Source organism: Barbus barbus (assembly GCF_936440315.1).
Source record: "Barbus barbus genome assembly, chromosome: 40".
Classification (NCBI taxonomy): Eukaryota; Metazoa; Chordata; class Actinopteri; order Cypriniformes; family Cyprinidae; genus Barbus; species Barbus barbus.
In genome coordinates, this window is record NC_136718.1 from 26,348,816 (window position 1) to 26,365,082 (window position 16,267).

At 37.2% G+C, this 16,267-nt stretch overlaps 1 protein-coding gene across 1 annotated transcript; it reads right to left on the reverse strand.

The window, feature by feature from the left end:
• Window positions 1-1,074: 1,074 nt before the first annotated feature.
• On the reverse strand, window positions 1,075-15,347 carry LOC306859251 (complement factor I-like). Its single transcript, XM_079400193.1, has 12 exons — window positions 15,210-15,347; window positions 12,864-13,140; window positions 12,093-12,237; window positions 11,833-12,011; window positions 11,625-11,732; window positions 11,396-11,509; window positions 10,841-10,894; window positions 10,328-10,458; window positions 6,508-6,611; window positions 6,157-6,431; window positions 5,975-6,064; window positions 1,075-1,351 (listed from the first exon to the last, which is right to left on the reverse strand). Exons 1-12 carry the CDS (start codon window positions 15,252-15,254, stop codon window positions 1,137-1,139), a joined length of 1,737 nt encoding a protein of 578 aa, XP_079256319.1. The 5' UTR covers window positions 15,255-15,347; the 3' UTR covers window positions 1,075-1,136.
• Between the last annotated feature and the right edge of the window lie 920 nt (window positions 15,348-16,267).

Below are 16,267 nucleotides of genomic sequence, written 5' to 3' on the forward strand. Positions count from 1 at the left end.
TTTGGCCACTTTTTAATAAAACAATATACAATAATGAATAATATTACAAATATATTTATATAAACAAGTTATATAATACACTCTAAAATCATACTAATATTACCACTAATACCTCCTACTTCCGTTTGTCAACTATCGCATTTTAGGACACCATAAAAATGATATTTTGGAAATAATTACTGTACAGTAATGCCAAAAATCTAGAATAAAAATGCAAACTAAAATAATCTGGGTTTAATACGTTTTTTCTCGATTGCTAAAACACTATAACCAGGCTTTTGAATTAAAATTTCAAAACCATAATGCCATTTATCAAAAAGCACACCCATTTTGCTGAACTATAAACACTATTCCCTGCTTTAACACATGAGTCAGTGAACTGTTACTGCAAAATGTGCACCATGTGATCATTTAGAAAGCACTAGCATTCAATATTGTTCACTCAAGTCTGCACAGTTTGAGCTCAATTAGCACACAATTACCCAAGAGGAATCCAAATTTATCACACACCAATCAGAACCTTCAATGGATAGATAAAAGGGCCAAAGTCAGCTCATTCAGGTTTGAAATAATGGATCCAGAGAGTCTTGTTTGTGATCAATAACACAAGGACATCAGGCATGCGAGAGGATTTTACCCCCGCTGCCAGGCCAGGGCCAGTATAGCCCGTGATGTTGACGAGGTCCCAGACCAAAGACGGGATAATTATGTTTGTTGTTTGCTGTACTGTACTGTACTCTACACTACATTAAATTGAGGAATAAAACATTTGGGGAGTACCACAAGCAACACTTATTACCGGTTTTGAATTGATCTCATCAGTGTGTAAGACTGTGTTGTAGAGTGTGTGTTTTTGACTGTTTGTGTGTCATGTCTGAGAGCAAAGTTTGGTTTTTCAGCAAGATTGAGTTGTTTTGAATGGATAGCTTCATTTTGACCTGAATATAGGAAGTTTGGGCAATTGAGTTAGAAGTTATGGATTCGTGGTTACTGTTTTGAGAATACGAGGCATAGTTTCAAGAAATGTGTTTAAGCAATCGAGAAAAACTGTAAAAAAGACACGTGGATCATAGATGTGATAACCAGCACTTTAATAGGACATCAGACAGCAAATGTGAACTGGTCTGTTCCTTCATTTACTGGTTAAATTTAGTAATGGCCTGGCCGGTGTTGGAGCGGATCCAGTCGAAGTAATGCGCCACTTTAGTGTAGACGCCAGGATGATTGGGTTCGCCGCATTTATTTCCCCAGCTCACTATTCCCCACACATACGATAAACCAGATGCGTCTGTGCACACCAGCGGCCCTCCGGAGTCGCCCTGACACGAGTCCACCTTCCCCTGCAGGTCACCTGACACGGAGAACAACCAATGACAGCGTTATTCAACAGTGATGGGAGAAACAAAGCTGTTCGAAACGCTTCAAACATAACATGCTGGTCAAAATTGTGTAAATGCAAAACCCAGTCCAAACATGCATAAAAACACCTTTAAAAACCAATTGCAAAAGTTTTATTGAAAGTATATACAGTAGTTAGTATATACAGTATTTAATATATTCAGTTCAATTAACAAATCATGGAATACCATTAATTAGAAGTATCTAAATATTAGTTATTTTTTAGTGGTGGGGAAAGTTACAATATTGTGTTACTCCGTAAAGCAACTAATTGCTTTTCTTAGTTACTTTTAACGAAACGTAATGTTGTTTTTTCTCATCTGGGCTGGGTTTGCTTGTTTGGTTTTAATATAAATTGTTTTATTTTTGGCAAATGTAAAAGCCCTTTCACATTAACAGTGAAATGATTGAGCCTCAGGCTGAAGGAAATGTAAATTCACGTCTGTACAGTAGAGGGTGCAGCTCAAACAAAGATAACAAACAGAGGATAACTGTGTGCACCTGCCCAGCCTTCAGGACTTGTACTTCTCCAGAGTGAAGAAACGGGCAGGTACCATCATCATCACAGACCCCTCTCACCCCGGACCCTCAGGCAGACGCTACAGATCTCTGTGCACTAGAACATCTAGGCATAAAAACAGTTTCCCCCATGCCATCTCCAGCCTAAACAACTAACACAGGAGTTATTACCTGTGTCCTGTAATATATGCCTGTAATTCATTCTCCATCTCTAATTATTGCCTCTCAAGTACTATGTAAATACATGTATATTTTCTATACAGCTGTATATATAGAGAAAATAACACACAAATCTGTACATAAATCTTCGGTTCCAGATTCATACACAGTATTATAATTGTTAAGTCTTATTTAAATGTTTCTGTTCTCATGTCAGATATGTATGTGTATGAATGTATGTATTAGGGCTGCCACTAACGACTATTTTCATTTCGATTAATCTATCGACTAATTTGTCGATTAATCGATTCATCTAAATGATTAATTTCCCCCACAAAAAAAATCTACAATTTTACTTAAGAATATTTTATTAAACCAAATGAAATCCAAATTTCTATGAAATCCTTTTTTAAAGCAAAAGTAAAGTGCAACATATAGGTGCTGGTCATAAAATTAGAATATGATGAAAAAGTTGATTTATTTCAGTAATACCATTCAAAAGGTTAAACTTGTATATTAGATTCATTCATTACACACACACTGATATATTTCAAATGTTTATTTCCTTTAATTTTGATGATTATAACTGACAACTAATGAAAGTCCCAAATTCAGTATCTCAGAAAATTAGAATATTGTGAAAAATAAACAACTTTTTCATGATATTCTAATTTTATGACCAGCACCTGTAGAGTGCAAGCAGCACGTGTCCATCTCATAATCTCTGAAATCAGTTCAGTATTATAGTGTGAGAGTGACAACATATCCACGGGTTCTAGTCTAATAATAATAACATTATCATCAAAAAACACTTTTTAAACGAGTATTTACCAGAAATATTATTTACCAGAATTTATTTAGGTGAAAAAATGTAAATGTGCAGTATTTCTGAAAAAAATACTTTTATATATATATATATAAAATCTATTAATTGGAGATGCTTTTTATTATTAAAATTTAATGGAACAATTCAAATGGAATCCAGAAAATAATGGAAAACAGAATTTGGTACAGATAAAACTGTAAAACTCAATTAATTAGACTTTTTGATTAATAAAATAAATAAAAAATGAATTTGTAAATAAAACGGATTTCATAGGGCCCTATAATTATATATTTATAGATTTTTTTTGGTGGTAATAAAAATAGATTTAATTGAACAATAGCTTTTAAAATGACTTAAAGTACATATATAATAGCAATGATGCAATAATAGTTCAAATAAAGTATCAAAAGCAAGAAATCATATGGTTTTATTGAACAAAACTGTTAAAATACATAATGTATTATAAACAATAGAGCTAATGTAGATTATTCATTACAACAAAGGCCTGTTTTTACACATTACTGTTTAATATTGACCAAGCACCATTTAACTCAAATGTACACTTAATCTTTAATATTTGTCCATTTCTTTAGGACAGAAATGCTACAGCTGCTGTAATTACATGAATATGTGGAGATCAAACCGTGTAACTCTGAGTGAGGGTTTGAGCTTTTATTTTGAAATCGCGATATTCTCCTGTGTTTGTGTAGATTTATAAATTATTTACCTTACAAATCTGATGAAATGGCTCATGTTGCGTTCCCAGATGAAGGTTATAATAAACCCAAACTCTCAACAGCATGCAGAGATGAGTTTGAGACGCTCCACATGTAAATAATAACAGTTTCTGTGGAGCTGCTGTGAACGGAGCCGCTGTGAGACGCACGTGCTTAACTACACGCATGGAAATAATTAAAGACCATATACTGTGTTAGAACTGCATCGCATATAATTATTTAATTAAATCATAGCGTTTGTGAATTCACAATTATGCTTAAGTATAATTTTTAAATGGGTTTAATATATCATGCAGCCTTGGAAAATAGTCTAATAATGTGTTTTATGGATTCTCGCCCGTGAAATGCGCCGGTATTTTGGCGACGCGAGTAAAATGAAGTCGACGATTTTTAAAAATCGACTAGTCGACAAAAATCAACGAATCGCGACAGCCCTAGTATGTACCGAGAACTTCTTAAAAAAACACAACAAATTCCTTGTGTGTTTGCGCACACTTGGCCAATAAAGCTGATTCTGATTCTGGTTTCTGGTTTTTTACAATCTGCATGGATGGTTTTACCTTCTTTTTTTTTTTTAGCATGGACAAATCCAAATCTGAATATAATTGCATTATATAAACCAAATTGGCTAAGTCGCACCACATTTAGCTGATAAAAACTGCGACTTATATTCCAAGAAATATACGTCATACAAGTTTGGAAGAACATGAGGGTGTGTTTCATTTTTGACAGAACTATTCCTTAAAAATGAAAACAACAAGAGTATTGATAGACAGAACGTGTTTTTTGCAGTGAGAGGCGCCTTTTTTTTTAATTGTTGTCTATTAGCAGTAAGCGTTTCGCGCGCTATTTATGCACCCCGGCCGCCTGCAGTTGAAAAAAAGCAACTCTGAGCAGAAAAGCGTCCAACGTCATTAGCATGTTTTTCCATTGTCCAATCGAATGAATGGAGAGGCGGTCTTCCGTTGTGGTGATGAAAGATTACCGTTGCTTAGAAAATCCAGAGACTGCAATGATGGAGGGTTACCTGAAGCTGTATTTTTAAGGTTTTGCTAATATGACAGTTTACTTAAAGCTTCCGTCCGTAAGTTTTGCCTCTTTGTTGCCATCTCTGTTTGAAAAGCTGGAATTGCAGCTGTGTGTGGAATTATCTTCCTTGCGTGGGGTTGTGAGTCGACAGTCTGTCAGTCACCGCACCGGTGTGGATGTTTACTGTACTTAGGAATCACAGATTCAAGCCTACGTCTTGGAATATATGACCCAAATAAGAATTTTCACCGTATATTGTTATCTGAACAAGTAAGTAGCAAGTCTGCCACGTTTGTTCTGACCAACTGAGGAAAAAAGCATCACAATAAATCGCGCTACCAATGGTGATTAAATCTATCGGTTAGCTCACATCACATCAAACCGTGCAAATTATTATTACTGTAATAATTTATTCTCAAATTGTTAATGTTAACAACATCAGCATTGCGTGACTATGAGTATAGTGTGTATTAGCGTGTAGATTTCAATTTCTGTACAGTCTAATCTAATAGTCATACCATTCAAATTTCATATTAAGAAATTATTTTAACCTAAAAAGCAAATTATGCTCCCTTCGAACTGGTTTTCTTTAAAAACAAATCTTGTGTAATCCCAGGCTATCTGTAATCAGAAGCACATTTAAAACTGGAATAGAATTTAATTTCAGTCACACGTGTTTCATAAACACATAATCCTTTCTAGATCACAATCCGCCGTCAAAATGATACATTTAATAATTCCAGCTGCTGTGAGAAAAGGCTATAAACTATCTGCAGGATCCTCACATGTGACAGCCTGCTAGCCAGGACAACTTCTTTATGTTTACAGACGTGACGTAACGACGCAGTGCCATGCTCGAATCTCCCATGAAAACCTACCCATATCACTCAAATTAGAAAACATTATTATAAACTAACCCCTGTGAATCGGACTAAAGTCCGCTCACGCTATAATCCTGTGATTACACTGACAGGACAGCTGATTTGGTGGTTGCCTAGCAACATAAAACCCCGCAGCGCATGCATTTGGTCTGATCGGGGCCTTTGATACACATTCAATGCACATATTTGTTACGCTGTCTAAAGGGTTAGGACACTAGACAATCCAAACCCGTTAGACATCACAGATTAGGAAATGCTCGCATACCCTGTAGCCCCTCACTGCAGAACAAAGATCCAGGGGGCGGGGTTGGATCCACATCTGAGAGATGGTAGGTTTAGATCTATGTAAGGTGGGAGGAGTTGGATCTAGATCCGACCACGCCCCCTGGATCTTGTGTTCTGCAGTGAGGACCATCTCTGCATACCTGCACACTCCATTCCAGGGAGGAATCGGTCCTTGTAGTAATTCTCGCAGTCGCCGACAAGCGTCACATTTGCCCATTTCAGAGTCGTTCCTGATGATCCAAACACACAGAGAGGCAATGAGTCCTCAAACTCTACCATATACTCCTGATTTCTGTAGGTTGTGTTTGACAGGGAGCCGAACCTTTGCCCCAGCCGGAGATGGTGCAGGTGTCGTTGGGCTGGAACTGTTGGATGGACCAGGGAACGCAGACGGCTCGGACCACGGGATTGTCCTTCATGCACTTGTCTGAAAGAACCAGCTCCTCAAGCTGCACCAAAGCAATGTCATTGGCGTAGGTTTGTGGGTTAAATTCATGATGGATGAGGATGTTCTTCACCGGAATTCTTTCGGTGGTCGACTGCATGCGATTCTTCTTCCAGAGAGAGAACTTGATTCGGAAGGACTTCGGTTTGGGCCTAGAGACATGCAAACATGCAGGTTTAGCAAAAGTAAATTGGTGGCTAACTCAGGGCTCGTGGTAATTGGTTGTACCTGACGCAGTGGGCGGTGGTCAGAACCCAGCAGCCGCCCAAATATGCCCCTCCGCAGTGGAGCGAACCTTCATCCTCAATGGCCACCTGCCACTGTATCTGATACTGCAGGGCAAAGGTCACGCACAGAGGTCATTCCTTACCTGCTGGCATTCAATTTCCTCAAATAGACAATTGCTGCCTAGTGTTATTTAGTGTTTAACTATTAAACTGCATTGATGTTACTGTTTTAGACTGACAAACTATTTTGACTCTTGAGTGTTTAAGCTGTCTTTGTTGATCATGTGTGTGGATTGTTTGTTTGTTATACAGTACAGCATACATAGGTTATAACATAGGTTATAGGGTATAAAAGGGCGACAGGTGCATCCACTCATCAGGTTTTCCGCTGAGGAGCCGAGAACGTGTCCCTGGCAACCAGCGATGGTTCAAGATTGTGGCATGGGGACATAACCGTAACCGAGACGCTCCCTATCTGTCGGTCACTACGAGTTATGTCGTGACGACATTAGGGGTCTATGGAAAGCGCCACAACCTGAACCCCGTCACGACCTTGTGGCATGCAGATGTTGACAAGCTGGCGCGTGACAGACAAATGCGATGCGAAGGTCACAACCTTCCCGTCGCCCCAGCGCAAATTCGTTAACCTTGGCGCCCGCAGGGACCACTCTGTTGAACAGTGAGAGACAGAATAACAGGTGGACAAAGTACACAGATCAAGTACTTGAGTAAAAGTACAGATACGTACAATAAAATATTACTCCAGTAAAAGTCAAAGTACTGCTTTTTCAATTTTACTCGAGTGAAAGTACAAAAGTACTCATTTTTTTATGTACTTAAGTAAAAAAGTACTGATAGATATATGACATGAGAATTAGGCCTGAAGTTAGGAAGAACATTTTAAGGAAAATATAATTATATTTTCATGATTTTTTTCTTCTTAAACCTTGTCTGTGGTGTAAAAACACCCCTAGCCAAATGCCCCCAGAGGGCATCACTTCCCACTCTGATAATTACTGTAGTTACTGTGTTGGCTGAATTAAAATATTTGGACTTTATATCTAAACATTTCCTCAACTTAGCACCAGCAAGCTTGCTAGCTAGACAGTTAGCATTAGCTAACAATATTTACTTATTTTCAGTATGGTTATGAATAAACATTCATACCTGTCTGCTCTGCTCGATGATCTAAACAATATAAACATGTATACTGTTGATAAACAATATAAAAACAGACGTCACATAGGGCTAAATGCATAGCATTTTAATAAAACTGCTAACTTTACAGCAGCGGGGAATATGAACGTGCATCAGTTATTTTATTTAATCTGTGTTATTTTAATGTTTTGTTTTTTGACCTAAAACATAGAGACACTGACATTGATCTGTGTGCATTCAAGCATTTCAGTGGGCTTAAATAGATCAGCAGATTTAGTTCACAAACAACTGACAGTTTTGACTTAAATATGATTTTCAGTTACAATAATTAATCCTAAAATTCGACATTAGTAACTTACTTTTAGCATCAGTTGCACTCACAAGATCTCCAGTGTTTACTTGTGAGTTGAGTTCACTGGAGACTCGCTCTAAACGGATCATTTGAATCAGTGAGTTGAGTTCACTGGAGACTCGCTCTAAACGGATCATTTGAATCAGTGAGTTCAGTTCACTGGAGACTCGCTCTAAACGGATCATTTGAATCAGTGAGTTCAGTTCACTGGAGACTCGCTCTAAACGGATCATTTGAATCAGTGAGTTCAGTTCACTGGAGACTCGCTCTAAACGGATCATTTGAATCAGTGAGTTCAGTTCACTGGAGACTCGCTCTAAACGGATCATTTGAATCAGTGAGTTGAGTTCACTGGAGACTCGCTCTAAACGGATCATTTGAATCAGTGAGTTCAGTTCACTGGAGACTCGCTCTAAACGGATCATTTGAATCAGTGAGTTCAGTTCACTGGAGACTCGCTCTAAACGGATCATTTGAGTCAGTGAGTTGAGTTCACTGGAGACTCGCTCTAAACGGATCATTTGAATCAGTGAGTTCAGTTCACTGGAGACTCGCTCTAAACGGATCATTTGAATCAGTGAGTTCAGTTCACTGCAGACTCGCTCTAAACGGATCATTTGAATCAGTGAGTTCAGTTCACTGGAGACTCGCTCTAAACGGATCATTTGAATCAGTGAGTTCAGTTCACTGCAGACTCGCTCTAAACGGATCATTTGAATCAGTGAGTTCAGTTCACTGGAGACTCGCTCTAAACGGATCATTTGAATCAGCGAGTTGAGTTCACTGGAGACTCGCTCTAAACGGTTCATTTGAATCAGTGAGTTCAGTTCACTGGAGACTCGCTCTAAACGGATCATTTGAATCAGTGAGTTGAGTTCACTGGAGACTCGCTCTAAACGGTTCATTTGAATCAGTGAGTTCAGTTCACTGGAGACTCGCTCTAAACGGATCATTTGAATCAGTGAGTCGACGCAGTGAGTTCAATTCACTGGAGACTCGCTCTAAACGGATCATTTGAATCAGTGAGTCGACTCAGTGAGTTCAGTTCACTGGAGACTCGCTCTAAACGGATCATTTGAATCAGTGAGTTGAGTTCACTGGAGACTCGCTCTAAACGGATAATTTGAATCAGTGAGTTCAGGTCATTGGAGACTCGCTCTAAACGGTTCATTTGAATCAGTGATTCAATTCACTGGAGACTCGCTCTAAACGGTTCATTTGAGTCAGTGAGTTCAATTCACTGGAGACTCGCTCTAAACGGTTCATTTGAATCAGTGAGTTCAGTTCACTGGAGACTCGCTCTAAACGGATCATTTGAATCAGCGAGTTGAGTTCACTGGAGACTCGCTCTAAACGGTTCATTTGAATCAGTGAGTTGAGTTCACTGGAGACTCGCTCTAAACGGATCATTTGAATCAGTGAGTTGAGTTCACTGGAGACTCGCTCTAAACGGATCATTTGAATCAGTGAGTTGAGTTCACTGGAGACTCGCTCTAAACGGATCATTTGAATCAGTGAGTTCAGGTCACTGGAGACTCGCTCTAAACGGATCATTTTAATCAGTGAGTTCAGTTCATTATATATATTATATAGATATAATTATATCAATTCCAGCATGACAATGACCCAAAACACATGGCCAAGGCATCATTTGAATCAGTGAGTCGTCTCAGTGAGTTCAGTTCACTGGTTCACTCGCTCTAAACGGATCATTTTAATCAGTGAGTTCAGTTCATTATATATATTATATAGATATAATTATATCAATTCCAGCATGACCCAAAACACATGGCCAAGGCAACAAAGGAGTGACTCAAGAAGAAGCACATCAAGGTCCTGGAGTGGCCTAGCCAGTCTCAACACCTTCATCCCATAGAAAATCTGTGGAGGGAGCTGAAGGTTCGAGTTGCCAAACGTCAGTCTCGAAACCTTAATGATTTGGAGATCTGCAAACGGTCAACTTAGTGTGAACAAACAAGTGTATTCCATAACAAAGACTGTTTCAGTCTCTCAATATGCATTTATATTAATGCTAAAATGGTTTAATTTAGATTATGCACTATGTGGGTGCATTGCGCTTGCATGGAGAGGCTCCACCCCCACTTTCTTCTGATTGGCTGTGATTTTTGCATCATGTGAATTCTTTTTTTTTTTTTTTGCATCTGTGACATAAGCATCATAACTTGTAAAGTTGCTTGAAAAAATGTCAATTTGATTTGACTTGGTTTTGGTGCTTGGTTCATAATGTGTTGCAGTTTCATAAAGCATTGCTCAGTAGTTGATTGTTGTATTGTAAAGTGTCTGGACTGACCGGTGAGGTCTCTTCCCATCCTGCTGAACGTTTCCAGCGTGAATAGGGATCATCCTGTTTGTTCACATACTCCATGTTGGGAACACCACACTGCAGCTGGCTCTCTGCAGACGAGCGCATTTCTCTGATCTCTGGAACAACATGAAGATGAGTTATTATCTGAATGATTTCAAACCTGAAATCATGTGAATACACACTTAATCTTTTGTTCCAAACTCTTGCTATGCAAAAAAAAATTATGGTGTGTCCCTGGAGCACAAAAGCAGTCATGAGTAACACAGGTATATTTGTAGCACTAGCCAACAATACATAGTATGGGTCAAAATTATCCATGTTTCTTTTATGTCAAAAATCATTAGGATATTAAGAAAAAATTAGAAAAAATAAGAACTTCATTTGAACAACTTTAAAGGTGATTTTCTCAATATTTAGATTTTTTTGCTCCCTCAGATTCCAGATTTTCAAATAGTTGTATCTCAGACAAATATTATCCTATGATGAGCTTTTACTTACCTGACATTGGATTGGAAAAAAGTTGTTCGTTCTTTTCTACACTTTTGTCAGTTTCTGTAACACAAAAGAGGAAGAGTGAAGAGAACACACACACATTCCTATAAAAGAAACAACGTTTGATGTGTTTCAAGTCTGTACAGGGATGCTCCAATCACCCCACAGATTTCACCATTTTAAGATTACAAATTATATAATTTTATAGTTAACACTTTTTAATTAGAGTTAACTAAAATTAAAATGTGTTATTTTGCTATATTTGATATGCTTTTATAGTTTTTGCTAATATTTTGAAAGTTTAAGTTTATTTGCGATACAAATCGTGGCAAAGCAGCTCTACAGGAAATTAAGTTTCCACAATATATTATATATTGCAGAACCTTAATATATTTAATTTATGGCAAGATTAGGTAATTGTGTATGTTGTCTGAGCGTTGGCATCCTCTGAGGGGTTGGCATCATCTCTTCTCAGGTGTTCGGTCATCTCAGATCATTTAAGGGTTGGATCCAGACTTTGTGTTTTTGAGCTGTAATGAGATCTGAAATGAATTCACTGACCATCGAGTCCATCGAGTTCATCTTCTCCTCCCAGACAGTCCCTGATTCCATCTCTGAAGGCGTGTTGGGGAATACAGACACCTGATTTACAGAGGAACGCCTTGCCTCGGCATTCTTCACACAACAGAAACAGTAACAAACAGTGTTTTAAATACATGTTTTTGTTTATGAAGGGAACAACAGACATGACTGTGGAAAACAGGAAGAGGACTGATGTCGTCAGACTCACTTTGGCAGCACATCTCATCGCTGTTGTCTCCACAGTCATCAACACCATTGCAGGGTTTTCCATTGATTAAACACTTCCCATTCGCACAGAGAAACTTCTTACATTCGCCTACACAGAGAAAACCCATCAGTGTGAGTGAAGGAAGTGTCAAGACAACAGATTAACATTAAACATTAAAATGATGACTGCATTTCAGAGCAAACAGCACCTGGAGGTTCCTCATAACACTTTAAAGCGCCCACCCCAGTTTTGATTGACTCTGGTTCATAGATCGTACACTCGGCCAATGAGAGCTCAGATCCCGTGCAGCGAACCCTCATACACTTTGGCAATTCTGTATCTTCATCAAGAGACGCATATGTGATGTTAGATGCTGCCTCCGCTCCACTGAGAGACACAAAGAATAAGATAAGCAGTCGGTACATGTTGAGTTGAGAGAAAAGACGTCTTGTGTTCAGATGTGTTTACTTTTCAACTCCCTTAACGCTTCGGCAAACGACATTTGCTGCGGCCATATTCCAGCCGTTGCCACATACCGGCATCTTTCCCAACTTAGTTTTTATCTCCACCGCATTAATAGAGTCTGAGACCGTCACATCCACCTTGTCTTCCGCTGGACACAAATATTAAGGTTTACCGTAAGTTTCTTTAGAAAATTTTCTTTAAAGAACCAAGACATTGTTATGAAGAGCCTTTAACAAAACAATTCAGATTTGGAGAAATGTGTCATTGCATCATTGTCTCAGCAATGGATGCTCTCCACACCGCTCCAGTCCATCAGTTAACATCTTGAGAAGACAAAAGCTGAGACAAATCCATCATTGAGATGCTTCCTCCAGTGAAAAAGTGTTCTGGTCTGAATCAGGAGAGAAATCTGCAGATCAAGCAGCGTTTACAAGACAAAACAGCTCTAAACCAATATGTGGCTGGATTTTGATGAGAGAGACAACAGGAGATGCACTTTTTCACTGGAGTAAGAGTTATTATGGATTATAGACTCTATGGTATTTTAATTAAAACATGTCTTAATGCTGGATTTGTTTCATCTTTTGTCTTCTCCAGATGTTAACTGATGGACTGGAGTGGTGTGGATTATTGTGATGTTTTTATCAGCTGTTTGGACTCTCATTCTGACGGCACCCATTTTTTTATAGTTCTTTATTTATTATTAATGTAATTAGGTGTAGTTTTAAAGGTTAAATCACAAACGTTTTACTCTGATTAAAGTTCACGTCTCACCTTTGCAGGACGTGCTGAAGTGTGAGAAAGTGGGCCTCTTGGTTCTGCAGGCGATGGCGTTGGCCTGACACATGGAGTAATATTCAGATCCGTCCAGCGTACAGGCTTTAATTTCCTGCCGTGGACATTTGTACGGCATCTTACAGACGCACTGTCCTGCGATGCATCGCCTCCATGGAGGACAGAACACTTTAGAGCAGGACCACCGAGTGTATTTCTGATCCAGACATTGGGCCGGACCCAAGAAATCCTCATCAGACATTATTAGGTGACTGAGCTGTGAGTAAACAATGGGTTTTAATGCTTTTGAGGCAGTTTGGAGATTTGGAGTTGATTGAGGAATATTTATAGGGAGATTAACAGTGGCTTTTAGAGAGAAAAATGAACAGTAAAAACAACGTGAGATTCATTCTATAGCAGTCGAGCACATTTATGATGTCAAAATATCTCTTTTTTTCCTCACAGAGAACGAACGTCCTACAGGTTTAGAACGACATGAGAGTGAGTTAATGATGAAAGTTTTACATAATTTACATAATACATTGTCTAGAATAGGGCAAAGCATGTTCTGGACCATAAATCACTCTACATTCTTTATAGTGCATTCATATTACCATACTTAAATTATTGCTCAGAGGTCTGGGGTAATACATATAAATGCAGATTATTCTCATTATCTGTGTTGCAAAAAAGAGCAATATGGATAATTCATAAAATTGGTTATAGAGATCATACAAATGCATTATTTTAAAAATCAAGGATATTAAAATTAATTGATTTGGTTCATTTTCAATAATGTACTCCCTGGCGATATTCAAAAATTGTTCCTTAATGGAGAAGTGAGATATAATCATAGGAGAGAGTGTAATCTTAAGCATCTTTATGTTGCTTCTGTATTTCTGTATGTGGAGTGAAATTGTGGAACAGACTAAGTTTAGTGCTCAAGCAATGCCCACGTGTGATCCAGTTTAAAACGCAGTATAAACGTATGCTTCTCAGAATGTATCTGGAGGAAGATTAGATGTTCATACAGATTATTTGGTCCTAGTGGTTTTGTTTGTATATTTACTGTAAATACATGTAGGAATGTCAAAAGGGTGTTTATTATTATCATCGTGGAGTGGAGAACGGGTAGGATTAAATAAGATTATGCTTCTTCCTACTCCTTTTTGGACATGTATAAGTTGTTTTGTTTCTACTGTATTTGTTTGCATGTTCGAAATGTTTCAATTCAATTCAGAGTTTTAATTTCTGAGTGAACTATCCCTGTAAACTAGAGGAAGACAAGTCACATAGTTGCAGATATGATATAATAATATACAAAATAACAGTTGCATTTTTTTCTTATAGCTACACTAAGCACAGAGGCTTTTTTTCTGGCCTGTATTGTAAAATAATCATTATGGTGTTTTTTTTTTTTTTAATTGTTGGTTAAAATTCTGAATTTTTTTTTATCTTATTATTATCATTTTTATAAAGAATTCTCAAAGTCATTAAGCTGTTTGAGTGTAATTAGACTAAAATAATTAGTCAACTAACCGTAAATTCATTAATAAAATGTGCAAGCTATTTAACCTCGTCCTTCGACTCGGGAGTAGAGTCCAAAGCATGTTGACTTCATGTATATACATATTTTTTTTTAAATACAGTGCTTTAGTGTGAAATTTAGTTTTCTTGAATGTTTCCTACATTGCAAAAAATAATTTTCTTTATTTTTGTCTGGTTTTTCTAGTATAAATATCTAAACATTCTTGAATCAAGGTGAATTTACTTGACAAGTAAAATGACTTAAGATATTAAGTCTTGTTTTCTAAACAAAATAAATAAAAAATGTTGTTTAAAACAAGCAAAAATATCAAACAATGGAAGAAAAATAATCTTAATTCAAAGCCTAAACAAGATTATTTTTCTTGACCCATTGGCATATATTTTTGCTTGTTTTAACAAAATATATATTTTTTTTTCTTAAAGCAAGACATAATATCTTAAGTCGTTTTACTTGTAAAGTAATGCATCTTGAGTAAAGAATTTTTAGATATTTATACTAGAAAACAAGACAAAAATACTTAAGAAAATTTTTTTTTGCATTGATTTAAGCAAATCTTCAAGATAATTATGTAATTTTATTTTAAATCAAAGTTGCATGTGCATGTGTTGTATTTATTTAATAAGCTGCCATGTAATAAGTGGGCGATGTCATCATTTGCAATCCTTTAAATTTACTGGAAAACAAGACCATTGTGATCAAGATTACGCAGTTTAGTTGTCATGACTCGTTAATGAGATGAATTACTTCATTAATCATCGAATGCTTCGTTTAATTTGATCAGATACACAGAAACTCACAGTGGTCTGGAAGAGAAGACACATGAAGAAAAAAACAGCCCTCATGATTCCTCTCTGTTCTTCTCTTCGTCCTTTTCCCGACTCAGTCTGATAGACAAATGATTAACGCTGTCTCAAACTGAATCAGACAGAAGGGAGGACAAAAACACGAGAGGGAGGAGAAACACAGCTTCTGCCCGGAAAGGTCAGGCAAGGCTACAGAAAGAAAGCTACTCACATGAGCCAAACCAACAAAAAAAGAAATCCAGCAAACTTTATTGAATCACCACTTCGACCTGTTCTTTTTGTGAATTAAACAGTCAATGAACCAAGTAAGCAGAACCAGATACCCTTCAAATAACTTTTGTCTGTCTGCATGTGTGTGAAGGAAATATAGCAGCTAACAGGGAACTTTCTCCGAACATTACTGCAAGGTTCTCTCAAAGTTACAATTGTGTATAACGTTCTTTAACAAACATTCTCCCAGTTAACATTAATAGAGCATTGTTTAAAGTTAGCTGGTTTTTCATAATGTTCTCAAAACATTGGATGTTCGTTTAACAACTTTAAACGTTACTATTTGTTACTATTTCTACATTCAAAAGTAACGTTCATGTAACACTTTACACAAAATTTTGCCATAAGTTAAATATATTACGCTTCTGCAATATATAAATATATTGTAGAAACGTAATTTCCTGTAGAGCTGCTTTGCAACGATTTGTATCGTAAACAGTGCTATACAAATAAACGTTTTTTTTTTTTCAAAACGGTATAATAGAACGTTTTGAATGTTTTCTCGACATTCAAAATAACCAAGAAACTACGTTTTTAAAACCTTTTGAAAAATTGGATGTTTTGAACGTTCTGAGAACATTTAGAAATTAATTTTAATGGCAACACATTCTTTGTTAGCTCGGTAGAAACGGTAAAGGACTACAGCTGGCTTGAAGTGTTTTAAAAATGTCATCTGAGGTTTAAAACAGGCCTGTGATGACAAAAACACTTGTTTGCATTTGCAAGATAAAATGTACAATCTCCAGCTTTTGCAAATCTAATCTTAGTGGCATTTATATGTG

Excerpts from the sequence above, each read along its gene's own strand:
- LOC306859251 (XM_079400193.1), bottom strand. The coding sequence starts at position 15,254 with ATGAGGGCTGTTTTTTTCTTCATGTGTCTTCTCTTCCAGACCACT. Across the intron at positions 12,238-12,863 it reads CTTCAGCACGTCCTGCAAAG|CGGAAGACAAGGTGGATGTG; the intron begins GTGAGACGTGAA and ends ATTTGTGTCCAG. Across the intron at positions 1,352-5,974 it reads CCCTGGAATGGAGTGTGCAG|GTGACCTGCAGGGGAAGGTG; the intron begins GTATGCAGAGAT and ends TCTCCGTGTCAG.